Source organism: Zootoca vivipara, chromosome 5, assembly GCF_963506605.1.
Source record: "Zootoca vivipara chromosome 5, rZooViv1.1, whole genome shotgun sequence".
NCBI lineage: Eukaryota > Metazoa > Chordata > Lepidosauria > Squamata > Lacertidae > Zootoca > Zootoca vivipara.
The window spans coordinates 89,936,353-89,963,100 of NC_083280.1; the positions used below are offsets into that span (position 1 = coordinate 89,936,353).

The 26,748-nt window shown below is 43.9% G+C and overlaps 1 protein-coding gene across 1 annotated transcript in view; it reads right to left on the reverse strand.

The window, feature by feature from the left end:
• Positions 1–14,698: 14,698 nt before the first annotated feature.
• Positions 14,699–26,748, reverse strand: part of UVSSA (UV stimulated scaffold protein A) — a 52,638-nt gene continuing 40,588 nt past the window's right edge. Inside the window, exons 12-13 of the mRNA XM_035137354.2 lie at positions 22,885–23,068; positions 14,699–16,777 (exon numbers count right to left, since the gene is read on the reverse strand). Coding sequence (XP_034993245.2) covers positions 16,684–16,777; positions 22,885–23,068 — 278 coding nt within the window. The 3' untranslated portion in view covers positions 14,699–16,683. The remainder of the gene's footprint in view (positions 16,778–22,884; positions 23,069–26,748) is intronic.

Here is a 26,748-nt window from a genome sequence, read left to right on the forward strand (position 1 = left end):
AGGGACTGGGCGAGGGGTCCCCGCTGGTTCTTGGCGTTCAGGTGACAGGGCCTTCCTTTGGGGACGGGCACTCCTTCCTTGGCGCGTGGTGACAGAATTAAACGACTTCTTTCTAATCCCATTAGCTCCTTCCTCTCGTTTGCTTCCTCCGCTGAGCATTTTTGACAGCCTCTTGCTGCCACCGCTGACACTTGAGGGGCGAGGAAGTTATAATTTCTGACAGAGAAATTACAGCTTCGCGCAGACGGCCTCGACGGCTGGGAATGGAAAAGGAGCGAGAGGGAGAAGGAGGAGGGGCGCACAGCTGGCTGGGTCTGCGCTGAGCGCGCTCGGCCGCCAGAGGGAGCAGGAGGAGCGCGTGACGGGGCTAGGGGAAGAAGAGGGCTAAGGCAGAAGGAAGGCAAAGAATTCCGCTAATAAAACGCAGAATTCTGCTACCACTGACATATCCAGACACGGCTGGCTAGGGAACAAAAAGCTATATACAAAGTTGCATCAGCCCCAGGCCGGTCAGCGTGGCCATTGGTTAGGGAGGATGGCAACAGGAGGGTATAATGGGAGGAGGAATTCCACCAAGGGCTATGTCCTCAGCGCTGGATGGGAATGGGAACTAACAACAACAACAACAACAACAACAACAACAACAACAACAACAACAACAACAACAACAAACCATTTGTTTGTGACTTTACGTTGCCCAAAGCGACCTACAAACAAACACATCAATGCATCGAAACCAAGCGGGACATGCCTTGAAATTTTATTATTTATTAAATTTCTTAGTCGCTTTATCTTGTCCAAGACAATAATAATAATGATGATGATGATAATAATAATAATAATAATAATAATAATAATAATAATAATAATAATAAATTAATAATCCCCCTTCCCCTTGCACTGTTCTGGGGTTCTCCCGCCCCCCCTGCAGCCAATTTTGGGGTGAGGCGTGGGGGAAGGAAAGGGGGGCGCTGCTGCCCCAGCAGGACCCGTTGAGCAGCTGACAGGACTCCTTAGCTGAATTCCACCCTTTGTGTGGCTACTCATAAGTAAGCCCCCCTGAGTTCAAGTGTGTGCTGGCGCATTTGTATCCTCAGCAACTCCTAGGCCCAAACTGACTGCCCTTCTCTCTCCGCCCACCCATGAGCACAAAAACACATTTCAACAGAGCCAGAACTTTCCCCTGTAGCAGCTTTGAGAGCCAAGGCAGAGAAGAGGGGCTGGTAAATGTTCTTCATTTGCTCATAATAGCAGCACACAAATGTGTTTATTTATGATGTTTCTATACCACCCTTCATTGGGACCCAGGTGGCGCTGTGGGTTAAACCACTGAGCCTAGGGCTCGCTGATCAGAAGGTCAGCGGTTCGAATCCCTGCAACGGGGTGAGCTCCCATTGCTCGGTCCCAGCTCCTGCCAACCTAGCAGTTCGAAAGCACGTCAAAATGCAAGTAGATAAATAGGAACCGCTCCAGCGGGAAGGTAAATGGCGTTTCCATGTGCTGCTCTGGTTTGCCAGAAGCGGCTTTGTCATGCTGGCCACATGACCTGGAAGCTGTACGCTGGCTCCCTCGGCCAATAATGTGAGATGAGCGCGCAACCCCAGAGTCGGTCACGATTGGACCTAATGGTCAGGGGTCCCTTTCACTTTACCCTTATACCACCCTTCATCCGAGGATCCCAGGGCCCACAGAAGAAAGAGCTTTAGAGGGATAGATTTGGGCTGGGTTCTTATGATTTGACTTGCTGCACGGTGTCCCCATCTGCAGCTTGGTCCGGGAAAAGGATTCCACCAGGAATTTAAAGCTCCTTTCTAGTGTTACCTTAGCTGTGGGCAAGCGCCTGCAACACCTGCTAGCCCCAGAGGATCTGCAACACCAAGGGGATCCCTGCCATCGGTGCCATGCTACCATCTCCAATCCTAGATCTGTGGTGGCTCCTTTCCTGCTAAGGCTCAGATCCTATCAAGATCAGAGGGTTTGGCTGTTGTTTGTTTTTTGCCATAATGCTACTTATTGGTTGTTCCTGAGCCACATGGTGAATTAATCACCCTGCAGTTACTCATCTGCTTCTGCCCTTTTATTTTAGGATTCTCCTCATTTTATTATTCCCCTGCACTATTTTGGTTACTCTTGTGACAGATTTCCATGTGAACCAACTACTATACACTATTGTTGGGGGTGGCGGCTTTCCACTGCAGAATCAGTTTGCTACTTTCCTCTCACCTATATTGAACCTTCGGCCTCAGATAGGTAGAATGGAATCCTTAGGAAGGAAGAGCTACCTTCTTTTTTCCTCCCCAAATCATAATATATTATTTATTATAATGCTCATTCTCAATGCACACATCCCCAAAAACCTTCACTTTTCACTGCAGGGGAGATAAATGCTTGTTATTATCCTACATTTCCCCACACTTTTTGCAGAAGTGTGTGTGTGTGTGTGTGTGTTCGTGTTCTCAATGTACCCTTGCAGTGCTGTGCAACAGTTATCTGCAGCCAGACACCCCAATGGAAAACATTGCCAGTGCCACAGAAGATGTAGCTGGTGGGTGTCTATCAAAGTGCAACTGTAATGTGTGGGAATGTTCAGGGAGGCAGGAGAGGATATATTGTTTAATTATATCCTTCCCAACTTGTGTTAACAAGTTCTATAATTTAGCAGAGTAACAACACCCCCCTTTAAACTTGTACAGCGGATAACGTCTTTGCCAGGCTTCTTTAAGCCTCTAAAATAAGTTTCCCGGTAATTCTCCTTTATTTTGTCATAAAAAGATTAGACACGACACAGTCTTGTATAAAACGTATAAAACGTATAAAAGAGTTTACTCACACACATTCTGTTCACAGAGGGCAGACTTAGGTTACATAAGGAGATAGTTCCTTTGTCTCTCTTGGCTGGAACTAAGAAGATGTTGCTTCTTTGAGGAATGGAGTCAGAGAGAGATGGCTGCCTCCCCTGTGCTCTTTTGTTACCTGCATAGGTGAGGTCACGCCCACCTCTGGTCACATGCAGAGGAAGTCTGTCCCAGCCCAGGAGGAAACAGGAAGTTCCGACTGGCTGGTCCAGACATACCCTTTTATGTCCACTCTAGGAATGTTGTATTTGACTGCTCTGTGTTTCACATCCCACATAATGTACCCTTTCAGCTGTACATCTTAACTTGGTAATCTTAGTGTGTTCAGGGTGTTGGTGACTTGTGGGAGTCAGTTGGTAATTCACTACATCTCAACCTGTGCGATGCATCAGCAAAGGATGCGGAGCCCCAGCAGAGGCTTCAGATATTTCCTACTCCCGGCAGACAGCTTCTTCCAGAGTCCCCGGTGAAGGGGAAAACTGCTCTCCCACACAGTTCAAAGTAACCAAGTAACAAAGTGTTTATTGTCTCCAGACGCAAGGCAAAAAACTAAACATGATATACAGTTCTTCAGGACTTTGAAGTAAAGATACATATGTACAGCGAGATCTACTAACACTGTCACCCTGCTAGTTAATGCTGCTGTGTAAAACCCACAACCTTGTCCTCTGACTCTCACAGATTCAACAGGACATAATAAAAGGAATGCCCTGGAGACTATTATACCTGTCTCTACATTCCTGAGCCAATGGGAATGACTCAGTGAGTCATGCCTTGCTCTGTTGCTATGGTAACCCAGTGCACCTGGTACCCTTATCTCAGAACATCCAGACCTGGGGGGGGGGTGCTACTCAGGACATGAGATCAAGCATTGTGTAATTCGACCCATTGTTCACATTGCACCAACAAGGGGGACTGGCTCGCGAATAACTGTGCCTAAAGCTCTAGCCATGGTGTTCCTTTAGTCAGATGAACTTGAAAATGCGCAGTAGTGATAAAAGGGTAAGTAACAACATTTAGCAAAAGCGGTTACTAACCATGGTTCCCCCCCCCTGATTTCCAGGTAACCAAAGGGCAATAGACACATATCTTTTTGTTAGTTGTGCAAAGAGGGCATTTTAGCAGGTTCAACTTTTCTTACTCCAGACAAGAGCATGGTGCTCCCCGCTGTTGATTCATAGCTTATAATCTGAACTATTAAGAAAGTAGCAAAATTAATAATGTGCAGGTAGAAAAGGCTAATACATGGACTTTCCTGTGTGTTATAAGTTAGGCTGCTGGTAAGTTCAAATGAAATAAAAAATAGCTATAACAACAGGCCACATCAGTTAGAACCCATGGTTTGCATGCACCTTAGGTTCTTAAATCCCAAGCATCTTACATTAGCAGTGGGTGCTAAAAACCCGGAGAGCTGCTGCCAGTCAGAATAGGCAATAAAGGTAAAGGTAAAGGGACCCCTGACCATTAGGTCCAGTCGTGACCGACTCTGGGGTTGCGCGCTCATCTCGCATTATTGGCCAAGGGAGTCGGCGTATAGCTTCCAGGTCATGTGGCCAGCATGACAAAGCCGCTTCTAGCAAACCAGAGCAGCACATGGAAACGCCGTTTACCTTCCCGCTGTAGCGGTTCCTATTTATCTACTTGCATTTTGACGTGCTTTCGAACTGCTAGGTTGGCAGGAGCTGGGACCGAGCAACGGGAGCTCACCCCGTCACAGGAATTCGAACCGCTGACCTTCTGATCAGCAAGCCCTAGGCTCAGTGGTTTAACCACAGTGCCAACAGGCCACATCAGTTAGAACCCATGGTTTGCATGCACCTTAGGTTCTTAAATCCCAAGCATCTTACATTAGCAGTGGGTGCTAAAAACCCGGAGAGCTGCTGCCAGTCAGAATAGGCAATAGCTCTACTCAATATATGGCAGCTTCACATCTGTATACATTACAACCTGAACCTAGAATGGAGCGGCTCTCAGCATTAACTCCTGAAAAGGTATTGCTTCTCTCATTGCCATGGCTTTGAATTCCAACATAACTTCCAGCTTCTGCCTGCTTTTGGCTCAGCTCACACATACTCCGCCTTTTGTCTTCAAATACTTCTTTCTTCTTTGGCGGTCACTCGTAGCTGAGTAAGATTGTTTTCCATTAACATGGTCTTAACAGTGAGTCTGCAGGTGACTGTGGAAGCCAATTCTGGATCCAGACGTTGTTGGGGACATAGGTTTCCAGGCAGGAGTTGATCATGGCGAGGGTTTGCCAAACACACCTTCCTCTTAGCACATTTCTCCCTTTCATCCTGAGTTCAAGAATCTTCAAAGCCCACAACACCTTTGGTGAAGGCTCTTCTCTCACAGGTCAACATTCCCCAATTATCAGTGTTTATACTACATTTTTAAAGGCTTGCCCTGAGAGAGTGTTTAAACCTCTTCTGTTGACCACTGGCATTACACTTTCCATTTTTAAGTTCGGAATAGAGTACAGGTAGTTGCTTTGGGAAATGATAATCAGGCATCAGACCAGTCCAACGAAGCAGATGCTGAAGAATCGTTGCTTTGGCACTGGTGATCTTTGCTTTTTCCAGTACACTGACATTAGTTTGCCTGTCTTATGTGCAAAATTTTTCAGAGACACCGTTGATGGAATCTTTTGAGGACTTGGAGATGGTGTTTATAAGTACCACCCAGGTGAGGGAGGCAGCCTACCCAATTGCACTTTGGCACAGATCAACTTCTATAGTTATACTAACAACAGTACTCAGGCCATTATATCGCAAATAGATTGGGCTGACTAGTTTAATAAGGGACCCAGGTGGCGCTGTGGGCTAAACCACTGAGCCTAGGGCTTGCTGATCAGAAGGACAGCGGTTCGAATCCCTGTGACGGGGTGAGCTCCCGTTGCTCGGTCCCAGGTCTTGCCAACCTAGCAGTTTGAAAGCACGTCAAAATGCAAGTAGATAAATAGGAACCGCTACAGCGGGAAGGTAAACGGCGTTTCCGTGTGCTGCTCTGGTTCGCCAGAAGCGGCTTTGTCATGCTGGCCACATGACCTGGAAGCTATACGCCGGCTCCCTCGGCCAATAACGCGAGATGAGTGCCGCAACCCCAGAGTCGGTCACTACTGGACCTAATGGTCAGGGGTCCCTTTACCTTTACCTAGTTTAATAATGGGATCCTCCATTAGATTTTAACACTTGCTGAATCCAGGACCCCAGGAATGAGAAGGGACTCGGGTATCGTGCAGACGAACTCCTCAACCAAACTCACAACCAATAATTTCCGTCTTTTGCTTTTCTTTTTATGACAGTTATGGCCTCTACAGTTATACTAGCTATTGATGTGTTCAGAAAGGAAGTTGCAATACAGGAACAACCATTTATCAAATGTGGTCCTGCAAGAATTTGAAGTGTGTGTGTGTGTGTGTTTAAGGAGATTATTTCAAACTGGAACTATCCTTCCTAACTCACACTAGTGAGTTTATTCATACAGCAGAGTACCTCCCCCCTTTTACACAGCAGGAAGCTAGTTGCAGATGCGTTAGAATCTCGAAAGTTATATTATTCCCGGTAAGACCCCTTTGATTCCCTCCTAAAAGGATAAAGACACAACAGTCTTGTTCATTAGTAACAATAAGAAGTTTACTCACGATCGGAGCACAGTGTGATCCCTGAAGGCAGGCTTTAGGCTTGACGTTACAAATAAGTAGAAGGTGTGGGTTTACCCCATGTGGGTATATCCCTGTACTGCTGTCCAAGAGAAGAAGAGGCATCAAGAGAGGGAGATGGCTGCATGACTGGACCTTCTGTGGGGTCTGAAAGGGTCACGCCCACCTACCTGGTCACATGCAAAGGAAGGATGCGCCAGACCAGGTGTAACAGGAAGTTCAACTGGCTGCACCAACATTCCCCTGCATGTCCACTCTAGGCAAACAGGAAATCTTGTATTTGACTACTTATGTTACATCCCACACAAGCAACTCCCCACTAGCACATCTACCTGTGTGCGACTGCACACATGCACGGTGCTGGGAACCCAGAAGCGGGGAGCACCCTCTTGGCTCCTGAGTGTGGGAATGTTCAGGAATGTGGATAAGGAGATATTGTTTAATATATCCTATCCCCGCTTGCGCTAGCAAGCACCAAACTTTAGCAGAGTGAAAACATTCCCCTTTTGCAAAATACACAGCAGAAAAGCGTTTGCGCTGGCTTGATTTAAGCCACTAAAATAAAGTGTATTTTCCTGGTATTTTCCCCTTTATCCCTCTTAAAAGAAAAGACACAACACAATGCTCTTAAAAGTGTAAAAGATGTTTACTTACAAGCATCTCGAGGTACAGCACACTCAAGAGGTAGACTTGCTTAGTTAAAAGGTAATATATACATTGTGAAGTTCACTTATAAGAAGTGAGACTCCATCTCATCTCTCTCTCTAGGCTGGAGGCCTTGAGAGAGAGACTCACTAAGATGTTGCTTCTTTGCAGTCCAACAGAGTCTGGTCCAAGAGAGGGAAATGGCTGTTTCCTTCAGAATTTATCTATCACCTTTCCTATCTAATTAGCATGTAAAGGAAGAGGAAACTAGGCTTAGTCATGTGTTCTCCTCAGTCCTCCAAGTGGACTATCTAGGGATTGTTGTGACTTGACTGCACTTAACCCTTTGCATCCCACACTGAGGAGACTCACTCCAGAGCCCAGAGAGGACATCCTCTTTGAGCTCCAGGGAGGGTTTCCTTGCAAGCCAGAGGCACAGTAGTACTTTGTTTGCCATGACTCACCTTGGGGCAATCTTAAGATGGAGAGTAGGAGGCATCTAACAGATGAAATTAATTCTAAACAATTTACCAATTTGCTGTATGTTTGACTGTATTCTTTACATTGTGTATGCATGGAATGTTTCTAGAGGGGTGGGGGTATATGAGGGTTGCTTGCTATGTGAATTTTAAAAAACTGAAAAATAAGGTAGCAAAAACAAAACACAGAAACCTTATTTGGAGCACGGTAGCTGCATGATTCAAGAATGTTTTGTTTTGTTTGAGCAAGTCAATGTAGTTGAGGAAGTTTTAGCCATTTCAAGAAAGATAATGAAAAAGAGGACTTGTAAAAAAAAAGTGACAGGCTTCTGGGAAACGATACAGTATGAATTTAAAAAGATAGATTCCCCAGATGCTTGAAGCTTCTCTTTTGGGGATTATAAGGGCAGAGGTCTTGAAAAAGATGGTTGAATTGTTTATGCATGCTACTACCGCAGCCAGAATCCTGTATACACAGAAGTGGAAAGAAGGAGAAGTTCAAACTAAAGAAGAATGTCTTTTAAAGTTATCAAACTATGCAGAGATGGTGAAGCTGACAGCAAAAAATAAGAGATCCAAAAGATGAACATTTTGTTGAAGAGTGATGATTCTTTTTGGACTGTTTAAGAAAAAAATACAGTCCAATGAAATTGCAACCAGGATTCGAACTATAGGCAAGGGAAGGAGAATAAATAAATGATTGTTATGTAAGTCACAATATAATAGAAAATAAATGGTAGTGATGGCAGCAGATAAAGGATTACAATAGGAGCACCACAGACATAAGGATGGAAGTCAAAATGTAAGAAATTATTATATTGAAGGTGAATTGAACAATGTTAAACTGTGTGTAAAAAAAACTAATAAAAATTATATATAAAAAGAAATATGTGGAAAAGTTGGAGGGAAGGGATGTAGTTTGGGCAGGCTAATCAAACTGCTAGGAACCCGGGTGGCGCTGTGGGTTAAACCACAGAGTCTAGGGCTTGCTGATCAGAAGGTCGGTGGTTCGAATCCCTGCAATGGGGTGAGCTCCCGTTGCTCCGTCCCAGCTCCTGCCCACCTAGCAGTTCGAAAGCACATCAAAGTGCAAGTAGATAAATAGGGACCGCTCCGGCGGGAAGGTAAACGGTGTTTCCGTGCACTGCTCTGGTTCGCCAGAAGCGGCTTTGTCATGCTGGCCACATGACCCGGAAGCTGTCTGCGGACAAAACGCTGGCTCCCTCGGCCTATAGAGCGAGATGAGCGCCGCAACCCCAGAGTCGGACACGACTGGACCTGATGGTCAGAGGCCCCTTTACCTTTAATCAAACTGCTACCTCCTCTCTGCCAGAACCTGGCGTCTCCACTCTGGGGGCCTTGGTTGGCTGTGTCTGCTCTCCTCTCCCTAGTCTCAGACCATATTGCTTTCTAGATGTGCCAGTTCAGCTGTTCTAATGACACAGCCTGAAACATTAGGAAGGCTACAGCTACACAGGTCCCACAGCTGACTGGCAACTTTCACTCAATTAAACAGCTGTGGTATATTTGCACCAAGGGCTTGCAAGCAGCACCTTCATAGCTGGTGGCGATAGGATGAGCGTTCTTAGAGCCTCTTGGTGAACAGGGACCAATTTCCCTAGTGGCTAGTGATTATAAGGTAGGATTCACCCTAAATGAGCTTTTTTTCCCAGCGACAGCAGGTGAGGAAGGGCTGATGATGGCTGATGAACTGATGAGCTCAAGGGGATTAGTAATGAGACCCGGAGACTTTCAGCTTAGTTTTCACTGGTGTGAACATCACTTGTTCCAGCAGCGACTTGAGGTCATTACCAGTTGATAGCTGTTTAGTGAAGTCTCGGAGAGACACTGGTAATACTTTAATCCCTTTATTAAATGACACCGTCAAAATGCAAGGGGAAGTCCAAACAGTTAAATATTGAACTAATTATGGAAGCCAGGTGGACTGAAATATTAGTGCAGGATGGTCCCGTATATTAAGTCCGTTGGGACAGTACAGTTCACACAGCCCAGCAAAGAAATGTCTGCACAAGTGAGGGAAAAACCTCAGCATGATAAAAGTGATGTTAGCAGTTTAAACCCAGATGCCTAGGGCTTTAATTCAACTGCTGTGAACACTGTGGGGCCTTATCCACACTTATATTTCCTCCACTCTTTCAAAGCACTTTAAAGCTCTGTTTACAAGTTCCTTGATTTTTTTAAAATTACTATTCCGGAGCTTTCCGTGCAAAAAGCTCCATGGGGAAAGCTCAAGGCAAACATTGGGGACATGGAGCTTTTAAGTGCAGAACCATGCCTGGAAAGAAGAGGGCAAACAAAGAAAGAACCTATATGCGTGATGCTGACACAAAGACTCTGCACACATATTATGCAAAAGAATGAAAGATCATTTCCCCTGGCTTCTCTCTCCCCACTTCTCTCTCTGAGGGCCTTCTGGTGCTTCCCTCACTGTGAGAAACGAAGTTACGGGGAACCAGGCAGAGGGCCTTCTCGGTAGCGGTGCCGTCCCTGTGGAAAACCCTCCCACCAGATGTCAAGGAGATAAACAACTACCTGACTTTTAGAAGACATCTGAATAGGGAAGTTTTTAATGTTTGATGTTTTATTGTGTTTTTAATATTCTGTTGGGAGCTGCCCAGAGTGGCTGGGTAATCCTATATAATAAAGTGCAAGTGTCTCTGCGTCCAGTATTCCCTGTGTCCCTGGGTTTGCGCTACTGCGCATGTGCCCCACAGACACAGGGATTGGACACAGAGACTTGGAACGCACACTCTCGTGCGTGCTCTCCCCTCCCCCACCCCACCCCTCTGCCTACCGTTTCCCTCGCAGTCCTCAGAAGAATCGCGGCCTTCTCCTGGGCGCCCGCTGACCAGCTGGGCTCAGCGGAACGCCCCGATGAAGCGGCATGTTCTAGCGTCCATTTATTAAACGGGCTGAATGACACTAGTAAATAATAATTATTATTATTATCATCTCCCCTCCAACATCACAATGCCTTCTACAAAAGTGTCTCACGCTAACTGTAACTGACCTGCAGCAAGGACTCTTATTAATTGAAAACAGAGGTGTTATATGCACCTTTGTTATCCATGAAAATGTTTCAATAACATTTTTTTTTTAAAAAAAAAAAGTTAAGTGTGTATAAGCCCTTAGACTGCTGCTGTTGCTGCTAAGCATCAGATGAACGGGGAAAAAACCTGCTTAGAAAGTCATTTATTGCCTGCCATCTTGGAACTACTTTCTCTCAATTAATTTAGATCGCCAATAGCGTCCCCCCCCATGTCTTTGGGTTTAAGTTGGGGGTGGGTGGCACCGCTAGGTGGTAGTTGCAGTTCTATTTGGCTAGACGTTTCCAGAGGGTGATATTTGAGAATGTTCTTCAGCTCCATGGAGCCTTCAACGTGGGGTTCCTCAGCATTCAGTTTTGGCCCCTATGCTGTTAACATCTACATGAAACTGCTGAGTGGAGTTATCCAGAGGTTTGGAGTACGTGGTCAGCAATATGTTGATGACACTCAGCTCTATTTCTCCTTTACATCTGCAGGTGAGGCAGTGGAAGTACTGGAACATTGTCTTGCCTCAGTGGACTGGATGAGAGCCAATGAACTGAAGCTCAATCCAGATAAGACTGTGAGCGGTACCCTAGACCAGACGGATGGGATGTTGCCTGCTCTTGATGCAGTTACACACCCTCTGAAGGAGCGGCTTTGTAGTTTAGGGTACTTCTGGATCCTTTGCTGTCATTTGAGGCTCAGGTGGCCTCAGTGGTGCAGAGTCCCATCAGTTTTGCCTCTATCTGGACAGGATAGCCTAACTTTTGTCATTCATGCTGTCATAAACTCTTAAATTAGATTACTCCAACACACTATATGTGAGGGTGCCTCTGAAGGCAGCAACTTAAGCTGGTGTAGAATTCAGTGGCCAGGCTGTTCACCACGGCAAGACAGTTTGAACATAAAATAACAGCATTTGGACCCCATCCATCTGATTGGGTTGCCCCAGCGACTCTGGGCATCTGGCACATATCCTAGCCCAACTGCACTGGCTGCCAATTAATTTTCGGGCCCAATTCAAAGTGCTGCTTTTGACCTATAAAGCCTTAAAACAGCTCAGGACCACAATACCTCAAGTGCTGCTTCTCCCTATATGAACCGACAGACCCTGGCCTGCGATCATAATCTGAAGCCTTTATTCAAGTGCCTCCTCCGTGAGAGGTCAGGCCTCTTAAATGTGTTTGTGGGAGGAGAGCTATTGGTTTTTATTTGTTTTTATTATGTCATGTATTCCGCATTTTCATTTTATATTTTTGTGCTACAAACTACCCTTTGATCTTCAGATCAAGAGAGGCATATAAAATAAAGATATAAATAGGTAAAGGGACCCCTGCCCGTTAGGTCTAAGTTGCGGACGACTCTGCGGTTGCAGCGCTCATCTCGCTTTATTGGCCAAGGGAGCCGGCGTACAGCTTCCGGGTCACGTGGCCAGCATGACTAAGCCGCTTTCTGGCGAAACCAGAGCAGCGCACGGAAATGCTGTTTACCTTCCTGCCGGAGTGGTACCTATTTATCTACTTGCACTTTGATGTGCTTTCGAACTGCTAGGTTGGCAGGAGCCGGGACCGAGCAATGGAAGCTCACCCTGTCGCGGGGATTCGAACCACCGACCTTCTGATCGGGAAACCCTAGGCTCTGTGGGTAATAAACAAGAACCCCCCCCTCCACTTTAATCCTCTTTATAGTCTCTGTGAGCCATGCCAATTTGAGAGAATGCAGCCGGCCCAAGGTCACTCACCTGATAAATACTGAAATTATTGAGAATTGCATGTACATGTTACAGTCTTCTCCAACCAGGGGAGCAGGCAATGTGCTGAAGGCAAAAAGCAGGTTTTGCCCATAGCTCTCTGCTGCCATATTCCAGAATTTGTAACTTATTGTAAAGGTAAAGGTAAAGGTACCCCTGACCATTAGGTCCAGTCGTGACCGACTCTGGGGTTGTGCGCTCATCTCGCATTATTGGCCGAGGGAGCCGGCGTATAGCTTCCAGGTCATGTGGCCAGCATGACAAAGCCGCTTCTGGCAAACCAGAGCAGCACATAGAAACGCCGTTTACCTTCCTGCTGTAGCGGTTCCTATTTATCTACTTGCATTTTGACGTGCTTTCGAACTGCTAGGTTGGCAGGAGCTGGGACCGAGCAACGGGAGCTCACCCCGTCACAGGGATTCGAACCGCTGACCTTCTGATCAGCAAGCCCTAGGCTCAGTGGTTTAACCCACAGCGCCACCTGTAACTTATTGTGCTATGTCTATTTACTTCTGAAGCTTCCAGCAGATGAAAGCTCCTAAAAAAAACCCCATAGTGTGAGACAGATGCTTTCTATATAACATGTAACAGTTTGCAAGGATGTGAGCTCTACAGCAGCATTAGAAATAAAGCAAATAGATGGAGGTTGCAATAGCATCATCTCATCCCCATGAATATTGGGACTGGGGCAGGAATGGCTATTAAAGTAATAGACGAAGTGGGCACCTAGCATCATTTGTTGTCTCGAGGCTTTGCTAACTCAAAATATAAACAATCTTAACAATCCTGGAGTGCTCCGATTTTTCAAGCCCACACTAGGAGTGTATTAGTCCTGGGAACTGACTTGCAGCCTTTCAATAAAGCAGTTGTGAAAGAGATGCTTCCAGAGGAAAGAGGACCCACAGTGTTGAAAAGCTGGTCCTGCGTCAAGCTCCTGTCTCCGCAGGCAGAGGTGCTCATATGAATGTCTTCTCCTCCTGCTTAAGTGGAGCAGAGGGATCCTAAATCAGGAGAGAGTTGCATGAAATCCTGCCAAACGGTGCAGGGCTTAACCCCCAGCTCATCAGCTAACAAGCAGGGGGCGAATCCTGCTCTTATGGCTGAATGCCTATTCCCTGCTGGAAACACAAGATTTAACCCCAGCCTCTTGTGCATCAGAATACAAGTGAAGTCAGCTGATGGGCGGGCGAGTGGGCATATTTTTTTGGGGGGGAAATGGGTCTTGTGGGGCAACTTGGACTCCCTGTTGGGCCAAGACTAATTCATGAGCCAGAGGTTCCCTCCCACCCCCACTCCAAGGAAATGCAGCTCTTTCTGAGAAAAAACTGTTCTATTCCAGATAGATGTGTTTTGCATTTTTTTAAAAGCTATTTACCAAGCTAATCCAGATTTTCAGCTGTCTTCTCAGTGTCATCAGCCAGCACCTTGCTTCTGAAGATTGACATTCATGAACTGAACACTTAGTATAGAATTATGTGACCCCCTTCTCAACTTATGCAGCACAGGCAGGCAGCCGTACTCCACACACAGCTGCCCTCAGGCTGGTTAGCTAGCTATGTACAGTGGTACCTCTACTTACAAATAACTCTACTTACGAATGTTTCTACTTACGAATGGAGCTCCGTCCGCCATCTTGTATGCGGTTTAGATAGGATTTTTTTATATAGGGTTGCTTCGATTTACGAATTTTTTCTCCCAATGCATTCCTATGGGATTCGACTTACAATTTTTTTCGACTTACAAATGTGCGTCCGGAACGCATGAAATTCGTAAGTAGAGGTACCGCTGTATTAGCCATTCCCCCTCCTGATCAGCGTCCTGAATAAATCAGCCTTACCTAGAGTGTTGAGGGGGGGGAGGGGACCCACTCTGGAAAACAAAAAAGCAAAAACCGCTACCAAAAAATAGTAAGAAAAAAGTATCCACCCACACTAAGTAGAAGAATAGAAGCAAAACTACCTGACCCCACCCCACTCACCATTCTCTCTCTCTCTCTCTCTCTCTCTCTCCTTCCTTCTCTTTCTTTCTTTCTTTCTTTCTTTCTTTCTTTCTTTCTTTCTTTCTTTCTTTTTTTCTTTCTTTCACCAATTCATGAACCAAGAACCTGTATATTGACCACTAATAATGAAACATGTTGTAGATATTTCCCCACATTTATTATGCTATTTTTGTGACATGACAAATGACATGAGAAAACTTGGTATACTTGTTTGTATAATGTTATTCTTGTTTATAAAACCCAATAATATTTTTTAAAAAACTAAGAAAAAAGTATCCAAAGCAAAATACACTATTTATAAGTGCAATATCCATAAACATTTTCACAATCTTCCCCCCCCCCCGTTACCAGACCCTCCCTCTCCTATGATAAAATACATATTTTGATTTTAAATATTCCTTTTCATTTTACATATTACTTCCTTTATATAAGCTCCTCCAACTCTTTGTCATTACATGGCCTTTTATTAACAAGTCATTTAAAAGAGAATTTACACAGTACGGTCCTGCTTGCTGCGTTGAACCCTACCACTCTCCCTCCTGCTAAGGTGCACTTGCCCGGCCGTGGGTCAGGCGTGCTTGTGGTGAATGGGAGCAGACTTGGCCAATACATTTTCCTGTCTGGCAGTATAAGTGAGGAGTGAATAGTGAGCTTTCTGCTCAACATAAACCTTTCACTCTGCTGCTTTTCATGCATCCAGCTTGTTGCTCAATTCTTGCACCCAGCACCTCAGTAGTCTCGAGCTTTCTTTCCATAGTCTTGCACTTGTGCTCTGCCCTCAGCAGCTGCTGTCCTTTCCATGTGTCCAGATATTCCCCCCTCCTTTTTTGGAAGTGGAATGGGGGAGGGTTTGACTTAAAAAAACCAAGATTTATTGCTTATTTCAGTGGCTAATGCTCTGTCCACTGGGCCCATTTTGTTAGCCTGCAGATCCCCAGGCAGGAACTAACTTTAATAATAATAATAATAATTTCTACACCGCCCTATAACCGGAGGTCTCAGGGCGGTTCACAGAACATAGTTGTTCCTCTTTAGGAGTTATTAGCAAATTTACATGCAAATTCTTATAAAGCTGCCTCCTAAATTATGTAGAGATCTGACAACCATCATGAACAAGAGTCTAGTTGAGAGCCAGTGTGGTGTAGTGGTTAAGAGCGGTAGACTCGTAATCTGGGGAACCGGGTTCGCGTCTCCGCTCCTCCACATGCAGCTGCTGGGTGACCTTGGGCTAGTCACACTTCTCTGAAGTCTCTCAGCCCCACCCACCTCGCAGAGTGTTTGTTGTGGAGGAGGAAGGGAAAGGAGAATGTTAGCCGCTTTGAGACTCCTTCGGGTAGTAATAAAGTGGGATATCACATCCAAAATCATCCTCCTCCTCCTCTTCTTCTTCGGCATTTAAAATTGTACACAATTGTACACAAGTAATAAATTTCTCCTTGCCTTGTTCATGTGATGCTAGTCCATAAGGCATGACTTTCCCCGAGAAATGAAAATTGTGAGCAAGGCTGACCTCATCCACGATACCTAGACAATGACTGTGTGATCATGTGCACCCAAGGGCCAAGGTGGGCTATAGGGAAGCCGTTCCAGCGAAACCTTATGCCCACAGTTACAGCCAGAGAATGTTTCTGGGAAACTGCTGCAAGGTGCTTATATTCTCAGTTAGTCACAAGTGTGCTGACTACAGAAGAACACCTTCTCACCTAAAGACAACTGGACAATTGCCGAATCGCAGGAATGAACTCACACATCCATATTGACACAAAAACTGCTCAGAGGGAGTTTATCCTTTGTTGCCAGATGTTATTCTTCCAGGAAAAGTAAATGCAGGTGTTGGAAAAGGAATGTACCAAAAGAAAAAAAAAGGGGGGGGGAGTGTGGGCCCTGAAGCATAGAGGGTGGGGAACATGTGGGATGCCAGATGTTGCTAGACTACAACTCTCATCATCTGTGACCATTGGGTCAAGGTATTAAAAGCTGAAAATCTGCAGTCCACCAAAAAGTAAAAAAAAAAATCTAGAGTGGTGTTAGAATATATACAAGCCACAAGTCTTCTGTTTAAAATGAGATCATAACAGTTATCAATATAACCACACACAAAATTATGTGTATAATTCATGTTCATTGTAAAATGTATTAGATTACGCAAATTGATACTAAGTAAACTAGTCCAGTAAAATGCTTTCCTCTACAGAGTGGCAGTACTGTACTGGCAAATGTCCTTGCAGTTTTGCCATTCGTGGCAACTCAATTTAGTGCATAGTTAAACTGGTTTGCAAACTTTTCGTGTTTTCTTTGATCCATTCGATTCATTGCTTTCACCACCCGCTTCATGGCTGTTCTGTAAGAAGAAAACAAGGCAAGATGAAAAGGAGAGAACTAAACTGAGGTTATACACAAATGTGAGGAGCATTTATGGACATGTGAGCAAATATAATGAAGTGGGATGTGATAAATTGCTAATCAAGCCTCCACAACACTGCACTGATGACGAAGCAGAACAAATTTATAATCTTAATTAAATTAGCTACAGAAATAGTTTTAATTTAGCAATGGGCTCATTAATAGAAATAAACAAACAGAAGTCCTTCACTGTAATGATTGGACACTCCACACCTTTTATGGCCACATTCATTTTACACAATTGCTTTAGTGAAATTTTAAACACTGAAGTGGGAATATGCAGAACATGTACCTCTAGGGGGCAATGATTATGATCTTCTGCATATCAGTAAACAGTCTGTGCGCTTGGTGAGCAGAAAGCGTTTTGCACATTAAAAAGGAATTAACCAGAGCAATATAAACAAACAGCAACTATTTTGAAACTATCAAATTAGTTCAATGGGGACCCTAAACCACAAAGTCTTAACAACAGGTACTGTGCATGCATGCGTCCATTCAATTCATCCCACAAACCTCCAAATAGGTTTAACAGAACTCAAAGCCTCTGCATAAAATCATTTCTGGAAACGAATTTTGTTTCACTCCCCCTCCCCAAGCATAAACTGAGAAGAGTTGCTCATATCAGAGGGAAGGGCTTTAGCCACCCTGAGCCTGACTCCGGCTGGGGTACAAATAAATATTATTATTATTATTATTATTATTATTATTATTATTATTATTATTATTATTCTACAGACCACACAAAGGGAAAGATCTCAATCCATTTCAATACACTGAAGCCACTGAATCTTATTTCCATACTTATTCTATATGTGTTAAACTACACAATTTACAGACCAGGTGTGGTCTAGCAGTTAGAGCAGGCATCCCCAAACTGCGGCCCTCCAGATGTTTTGGCCTACAACTCTCATGATCCCTTGCTAACAGGACCAGTGGTCAGGGATGATGGGAATTGTAGTCCAAAACATCTGGAGGGCCGAAGTTTGGGGATGCCTGAGTTAGAGGGACAAAAATCCCACTCAGTCCTAAAGCTCACTTGATGAACTTGGGCAAATCACACACTCTCAGTCGTCGACTTCACAAAACTCCTGCCTCCTACATTTCATTTCATTATTATTTTTTTGATGTATAGGCTCGAGGATAAAAATTATTGTATATATGTCAACCATTCCCCAAGTCAGCTTTAGAATTTCTGGAAATCTCTAGCTTTCGAGACAGGTGCCTAGTTTTCCTACTTGCCTGCAACAGGATGCCCCTAAAGTTTAGATTCTCCAATCTGCATATAAGGGAACTGAGACAAATTTTCTATGAACCTGTATTGTAATATTCGAGCACAACCATTCCCTCAAGTTGCAAGATGACTGGCAGCTGTGTGGGAGTAGACAACATATGCCCATGTGTGCTGTTCATGGGCATTTTGGCTGAATTCTCACACCCAACTAATTGATGGCATCAGTTAGCCATCAGCCACTGATGGCAGTCAATCTGCAGATGCCCCAAACCTTGCACACTTCGTTATTCATAGAATCACAGAACTGTAGAGTTGGAAGTGAGCCTGAGGGTGATCTAGTCCAATCCCTTGCAGTGCAGGAATCTCAACTAAAGCATCCCTGACAGATGGCCATCCAGCCTCTGCTTAAAAAGCTCCCAAGGAATGAGAGTTTGATACCACCTTCTACTGAGCTTGTCATTGTATTTCCTGAAAACTAAGACAATGATGGCAATAGCTTTGGGCACGTTTGGCTTTTGCTTTACTCTAAACCTTTTAAAGTTGTCCAGAGGCAGAAGATCCATGGGGCAAATAGAACAGATTAAAAGAGGTGCCCCTTTAAGCGAAACTCCTCTGGCTTGAGGAGTTTACAGGAGCATTGCTATAAAAGAACGACAACTATGTGGTCATGGTTTTGGAGTGGGAATGATATTTAATTGGCAGGGGAAAAGTGAGTCTTTAGCACGGCACAATGGCCTTGGCACTTTCATGTCATGTAGGTTTTACATTAGCAGCACTAGCTTGTGAGATACTGTAAATGAAATGAGATCCCACTCTGATGATCTGTGTGCAATTTCACTTAACTTTATTGGCAGACTAGAGCCTGGGTTTATCACCTGTACATTTCAAGTAATTTGGGACTGTTATATAAAGCCAAGGTTATCATCTTGTTTAGTGCTGCAAACTATGAAACCTATTAAAACATGACAGATTGAATTCCCACGCCTGGCACTAACACACATTCAAAATCATTAGCACGAAGCACAGTAAACTAAAAACAACTTTTAAAATTTATTTTCTAAAGCTGATGTGAAATTCTGCTTATTAGAACTTTATGGCTTATTGACTCCTCAAAATAAGACCAGATAATACAAGATTGTCATGGACAATGTGTTGTTCTGCGAGGAGAAGAAAAGCAATGCGGGTTTTCATTACTCATAACAACCATTACATCAAGACAAGGAAAGCAACACCATTTTAAAATAATGAACATCCCTCAAAACTGGCTCATTCAGGCTTTTGAGGTTATATAATATTGTAAACACTAGTATTTTTGTTGCAAACAAAAAGTGTTTTGCTTCTCGATTTAATAGCATTTGTTTTGCTCCACTTGGATTGATCACACTCGCTGTAGCTCTGCCACACGGAGGCTGGCTTCAAACAGCCACTGTGGTCCAGCTGGAACATGCACTGGTTGCAACATGCAACCAAGGCAGATCTTTATGTCTGAGAATGAAGCTTTCATGTCACCAGCACACATTTGTGGTAGTGGCTGGCAGAGGTGCGGAATGAGCTGTACAGCTGTATTCATGCAGACCCACAGCCACAAGGATGTCATTTCAAGTCACAGACACTGTGGATGTGTGTATTATTTGAAAATAGCCGCTGTTTACATATTGTTGCTACTTTAATGTTTGTTGCCCTGGACTCCTTTTAGGAAGAAGGGCAGGATAAATAATAATAGGAAGATGCTAAAACATTAACGATACATTTTGAATGCATGAATAAATTGTGTTGAACATCAGGTCAGACAAATGATATATTGTTGCGGAGACTTCACTGCAGAAGATGCAATGCCAGCTTCCTTGAACAAGAGTGAGCTGGAGAAGAGGGAAATCCCATTTGAGAAAATGTCTGAGGTGCACCGCTCATGCAACTAGGTATTTCACACATCCTGGACCCAATTCAAAGGGTATTGTGAGGGGCAAGGGGTATCGCGAAGCCCCTCCCCTCCTGAGTTCCAGCCCAGCCCAGAGCACTACTGAGAGCAGGGAGAGCTCCAGCTCCAGTGGGGAAACAGGAAGTGGGATCCAAGGCTCTGGCAGGGTAGAAGAGCCAGCGTCCCAGGTGGGACAGGAAGGAGGAAAGAGGGGGGGCAGACCCATCCCCCCAACTCCGGAACTTCGCAGAAAGCGTCGGGGGAAGAGGATGGGGCTCCCCAAGTTGTTATGCTGGCGCAAAACGCGCCAAAAGCCATTCGGAGGTTCTGATGAAAGCTGAAAAGATGTGTCTCTGTAAATAGCTCTACCTTTAGCACTGTAAATACGCAGCACCAATAAAAAGATAAAATGCAGAGCGGTGGAGAGTCGTTACTCTGAAGTAGTCCCATCCGACCACTGTGACAGGTATGAAAAGTCTCAAAGTTTCCTAACTTTTTTACTCTGAAGAAAGGTGGATAGAAGGCCTTTCCTTACTCCATCCCATGTGCAGGTTCTTGGCTTTGACCTGTATATGCATGTTCCCAAAATATAGGGAAGAAGTAAGAATTGGAAAAAATGGAAAATGAATTGGAAAAAAATGGAAAATGAGCAAAGTCCCAACTAAAGAAGAATGGCAATTCAAACTGATGGAATATGCGCAGCTTGCGGACATAACATATAGAATAAGAGAACAGGAAGAACATATGTTTAAAGAAGATTGGAAAATGTTTACTGAATATATGGAGGAAAATTGTGTATATTTGAAAACGTGGGCAGCATTAAGATTAAATTCAACAGTGTAAATAAGTTTTGATGGATGTAATAATGGAATACTGAATGGTTTAGTTTATATTAAAATATGCAGGGTTTTATGTTATGCAAAATGAACCATGGAAAGAGAAGAAGGGAAGTCATTGATATTTTAAGGTTGTTTAAATGAATATTCTAAAATGTAAAACAGAAAATTTAATAAAAAATATAGAAAACAGAACAAAAAAAGTAAGAATTCTTATTTAGTGACAGACACGAAGCATATATTTTCTGCACAAACATGCTACAGTTTCAGACTTGTTGCTGCCTATTTATTGGGACCAGATTTCTAAATGATCGGCACCCAAGCACTGAGCAGGTAGTTGCCCTTGTGTAGAGTCAGATTTGTGGAGGGGTTCAACATACTGGCCTGCACAGGATTACAGTTTCGAATTGGGAGTGCTTAGCTATTTTGTAAGCATAGATTCCTGTGATCTAAAGAACAGACTCCTCACACAAAGAAGCAATCTATACAACCAGCAAAGCTGTTAGCTGTCCAGCTTGGGAATAACGAAGAGTGGGTGGAATCCAAGTATAACACTTAATAGCTGCGTTGAGTATAAATGGAAATAGAAATACTAGCATGTGCCATATTGTTCTTAATATCTCTTATGGTCCGTCCCATTTTGCTTAAAAATAGTAGCATGTTTTATGTAACCAATGCATGCTAATGTATTTGTTATGTATCCTATGCAACCGAAAATCAAGATGTATGCATAAGCTGTTACTTTCTTCTGTAACATTGTCAAGGAAACCCAGCACTTCCATGATCTTTTGTAGTAGCAATAATCTATCTATATATATATATATAAATGTAAAGGGTCAATGTTTGGGACGTTCCACTTTTCTCGGAAACTGCTTGACCGATTGCGTTCAAATTTGGACACAGCGTCCAGTACCAATATGCGAGGGCCAACATAACCTTAGATTCCAAACGTGCCAAACCTTTGGCAGGTAAAAACAGATTTTTCTCAAAAACACACACACACACACGTCAAAGGAACATACACCTCACCTGCTGCCTTTGGCTGCATACTATCAGTGACATCACAACAGAACATTCCAACCAACTGAATATGGGCCAAAAAACAACACCAATGTGGAGGAACCGGCCAGGCCACAGGGGTCTGCGAGGGGGACAGGGTGGGGCCAGTCACAGGGAAGACCCAGGGGTGGGGGGGGGAGGGGGCAGAATAGGTCATAGGTCAGGACAGAGTTGGGGGAGTCACAGGGATGAGCCGGGGGGAGGGAACAAAATAGGTCATGGGTCGGGACAGGGTGGGGGGAGTCAAAGGGATGAGCCACAGCAACGCATGGCCGGGACAGCTAGTGCTTGATAAAAATGTGTATTAAAAACAGATATCCATTACCTTAAGGCACACAAAATGCACAGAGATATGAAATACATACAATGTGCAAAAAAGTCCAATCACCACTGTTCAAATGGCAATGATGTTACCAGTAACATACCTAATACAGTGGTACCTCTGGTTAAGAACTCAATTCGTTCCGGAGGTCCGTTCTCAACCTGAAACTGTTCTTAACCTGAGACACCACTTTAGCTGACGGGGGCTCCTGCTGCTGCTGCGCCACCGGAGCACGATTTCTGTTCTCATCCTGAAGCAAAGATCTTAACCTGAGGTACTATTTCTGGCTTAGCGGAGTCTGTAACCTGAAGCGTTTGTAACCTGAGGTACCACTGTATAGACAGCGCAAAAACTAGCTGCTCTTATGTACCAATATTCTATGAATCAACATAAATAATTTTAAAACAAATCTTATTGTTAACAGTTTTAATACTGTGTATAACTTCATATTTCTGACTTAAGTGACATAATTTCAGATTTCCAGCAACAGCGTTTCCGGTACCAAAACCTACATTTTCCTTGATATTGTGTATAAAAGGCACACTCTAAAGAAGCAAGGCATTGCAGGGGGTGGGGCTAGATGACCCTTGGGGTCTTTTCCAACTCTATGATTAAAAACAAAACTAAATTAGCAAGAGCAACAAACAAGGTAGGCATTATAAGCAAAGTAGCATCTTACTTATCAAAAACTTTCTTTTCAAGGCGGGAGCGACAAGTGTTTGCCTGCTGCTTCAGGTCTGTGAGGTTTGCATATTTCTTTTTCTTCCCTTTCTTTTTTCCTCCTTTCCCACTGTACCGAGAGGATCCAAGATCAGCCCCAGTGGCTGCTTCAACTTCTCTCATGAACTCTGGATCTTGCCACTCTAGACAAAGGCAAAAACACCAACAAGCATTTTATTGCTGAATTTTCAGAATGTCAGAACCGAATTAAAAATGGAGGCCGAGTCAGAAAAAAAAAACAAGCCATTCCACACTGAAGAGATATCGTGTAGAGCGGCTTCCCCCAACTTGTTGCCCTCCAGGTGTTTTTGGTGAATGATTTCCATCCGCACAGCTGTGTGAGCTGCATTCCAAACATCTGGAGGGCACCAGGTTGGGGAAGGCTGTTGCAGAGCGCTGGTGAACCTTTGCATTCAGTGCAAATGGGGAAATGGAGCTCTAGAAAAATTTCAAGGCAAGAAGCCTAGAAGGGCAAAATTAAAGCGCTCACTTGCAGTAGATGGATCACACAGTTTCCTTTTTTTGAAGTAAAGGAATACAAAGCAGAACAATTCAGATACAGGAACTATTAATCCAAGATTAACAAAAACTAAACAGTTTATCTCCCAGTAAATAAGAAGGCAGCACAGACACAACAGTTTAGGAACCCTGTGAATGGAGCGATTGTTTAAACACACACAAAAAATGCTGGCGTTCAGTAGAGATGAAATGAGCATTTGAGTAAAATGAAGGAGCAATTTAAAAGCCTTTGAGAAAAATCGATAGCATGCCAGGAAGAGCAGCCTTTTTGAGCACTGATGGGCCCCTAAAGCTCTTCATACATTGTTACTGGTTTAGCAGCAGGGAAAAGAAAATTACACAGTTTGCAAGGGGTAGGGCGGAATCAATACTGTAGTTAGTAAAGAGATACCGGTACTATTTCACATCTGACTGGCCAGCGGCTGCCTTCACTACCTTGTCCTGATACCTGTTTGTTAACAAGTCACTAAGGGTTGGAAAACCAGATATTCTTCAGGGCTGACACAAAAAATAGGCACTTAATTTGCTCCTCTGTGTGAACTATTGTAAAAGGATGAACACCACAGATTAGCAGGTCAGCCTAATCCCTCATGATTCGTCGTTTCAGGAGAGCCTGAAGCTCCGTGGGCACTTGGGCTAGGATGTAATATTTTTAAACAGTCAAGAAACAGAAATCAAGGCTTCATCACTATTACACTGTACCATGAGGATCATTCAACCTTTTGCTTTCAGCTACCTGGACGTGAAGATATAAAGGGCACAAGAGGGGACTCATAATGCTTCGCATTTTACTTTGCCTCACATCCCAACCCTCTATTTCTAGCACTGCAAACATGGTAGATGCCATCATTTTCAGGGGACCCAGATCCCCAAAAAGGGGGTGGACACTTTCTGAAACCTTGAACCAGTGAGGCCAGTGTCCATTTGAGGTAGGGCCAGGTGTCTTAACAGGTGGAGCTAATGATAGGCAGAGCCAGTTAATTCTATTTTGCTTGACACCCTCCTCCTCCTTTGCAAAGGCACCAAGGACCATGTAGGACAATTGCTGCCTTATTCTTGCCAAACCAAAGATCCCTTTAATTGGTCTGACTGCACTGGCTGCCAATTAGTTTCAGGGGCCCAATTCAAAGCGTTGGTTTTGACCGATAAAGCCTTAAAGGGCTCATGACTGCAATACTTCAAGGACTGCCTCTCAATCGACGTATGAACTGACCTGGCCCCCGAGATCCATCCTCGGAGGCCCTTCTTTGCATGCCCTCTCCCACGAGAGGTCCGGAGGGTGGCAATACGAAGATGGGCCTTTTTTTTTTTTGCAGTGGTTCCGCATTTGTGAAATGCTCTCCCCAGGGAGGCCTGCCTGGCACCTTCCTTATACACCTTCAGGAACCAGGCGAAAACATTCCTCTTCAACTGGGCCTTGGGTTGAGTAACATCCTATATCCTTCTAAATGTGTTTGTAGGAGGGGGTGGGGAGGAGGGTTGGGGTTTTTTTTGTTCTTGTTTTTATTATGCATTTTGTGTTTTTATCTTTATGCTGAGAACCGCCCTGAGATACAAGGATGAAAGGCGGTAGGCAGACAGTCCTATCAAGAACAGCCTCATAGGCCAAATTTGACAGGTGGCGTCGCCACTCAACACCTCTCAATCAATTGACATCACAAATGATGTCAGGGGATTTGGTAGTGGGCACCACGGCACTGCTGAAGGGAAGTTTCTTTCCTTCCTTTCAAGGAAAAAAAAAACCTTCCTGTTGGCAGTGTCTTGCTTTATTTCTGCAATGTGTGCAGCCAAACAGATCAGTCTGGGTGCACAAGAAAGCTCTCTTGTGTACCCGGACCAAGCAGGGTCACCTTCCCCTAGCATCAGCTGACACTGGGTAGCAGGGCGGATAAAAATCAATGATTTTTTAAAATGATTTTTTTAATTTCAATCAGATTCTTTTTATTTAAATTGGATTTTTAAAATAATAGGATAGGATTTTTTAAAAAATAAAATGCTTTTGGAGGAAAAATCTTTCTAAAGATACTTTTCTATTTAGGATACATTATAGTCCAAAGGCTATTCATCAGGAAATAAGGATTTGTTTTAAGTTTTTCATGTGTGCTAAAACTCAGACTAAGTTGAAACAAAATAAAAAAATTCCTTCCAGTAGCACCTTCGAGACCAACTAAGAACCTGGAAGGATTTTTTAAATTTTGTTTCAACTACGGCAGACCAACACAGCTACCTACCTGTAACTATAACTCAGTCTAAGTTGTTTTTGCTTTTTTAAGGTTTAACCACATCAGTTAACAAACATGGATACATATGCTATAATGTTATTGCTTTAGTTAAATAAATTGTTTAAACTGTTATTAAGGAAATGACTATTTTTCTGCTTCCAATAAAGTACAGCAGAAAAGTTGTCCAAATACAGTTAACTTATTAAACCCCACAATAATCTCATAATTATCTGTATATGTATTTCTAATAATATAACCAAATCAGTATTTTTTTTATATCTGTAAAAACTGCTCTGAAAATTTATTATTCCAAAAATGAAACTATCATCTGGTTGTAAATATTAAGATTATACCATTTCCATTTCAACAGTACAGTCACTTGCCAAAGGGAAGAAGAGGCAAGCAATCTATTTCACCTCTGTGGGTCTCCAGAAAGGGCAGGGTCCTGCAACGTACTTTGGCGGCAAAAAAAATCAAATAGAGGAACTTAGCTACTGTGTTGGTGAGCTTATTTTGAATGTTTGTAAGTGATGCCAATAAAGGTTTGATGATGATGATTATACCAGCAAGAATGAATCTTTCTGAAAAAAGATACGATTTAAATCAAGTCTTACTGATTTAAATCAAATCCACCCTGCTGGGTAGTGAAGGTTTCCTGCTTGGTTTGGGGGTGTGACCAGGCTCCCCGAAGAGAGCTCTCATGTGCATCTGGACCAAACAGAATTGCTCTCCTGCTATATCGCTCAGTGGGAAGAGGGGGGAGAACCTGCTTTGTGCTTGAAGCATTTTGCAAGTGCTTCTGGAAACAGCCTGTATTTCTCCTTTAAGTGACTGGGTGTGGCCAGAGGCAAGGGGTGCTGAGGCAGAAGCGTGAGGTTAAATCCTGCGGGGAATAAGGTGTACAAGCCAATGCAGGATTAAACCCTCTCCTCCTGCCCATCAGCCAACGCAGGCATAGGCAAACTCGGCCCTCCAGATGTTTTGGGACTACAACTCCCATGATCCCTAGCTAACAGGACCAGTGGTCAGGGATGATGGGAACTGTAGTCCCAAAAATATATGGAGGACCAAGTTTGCCTATG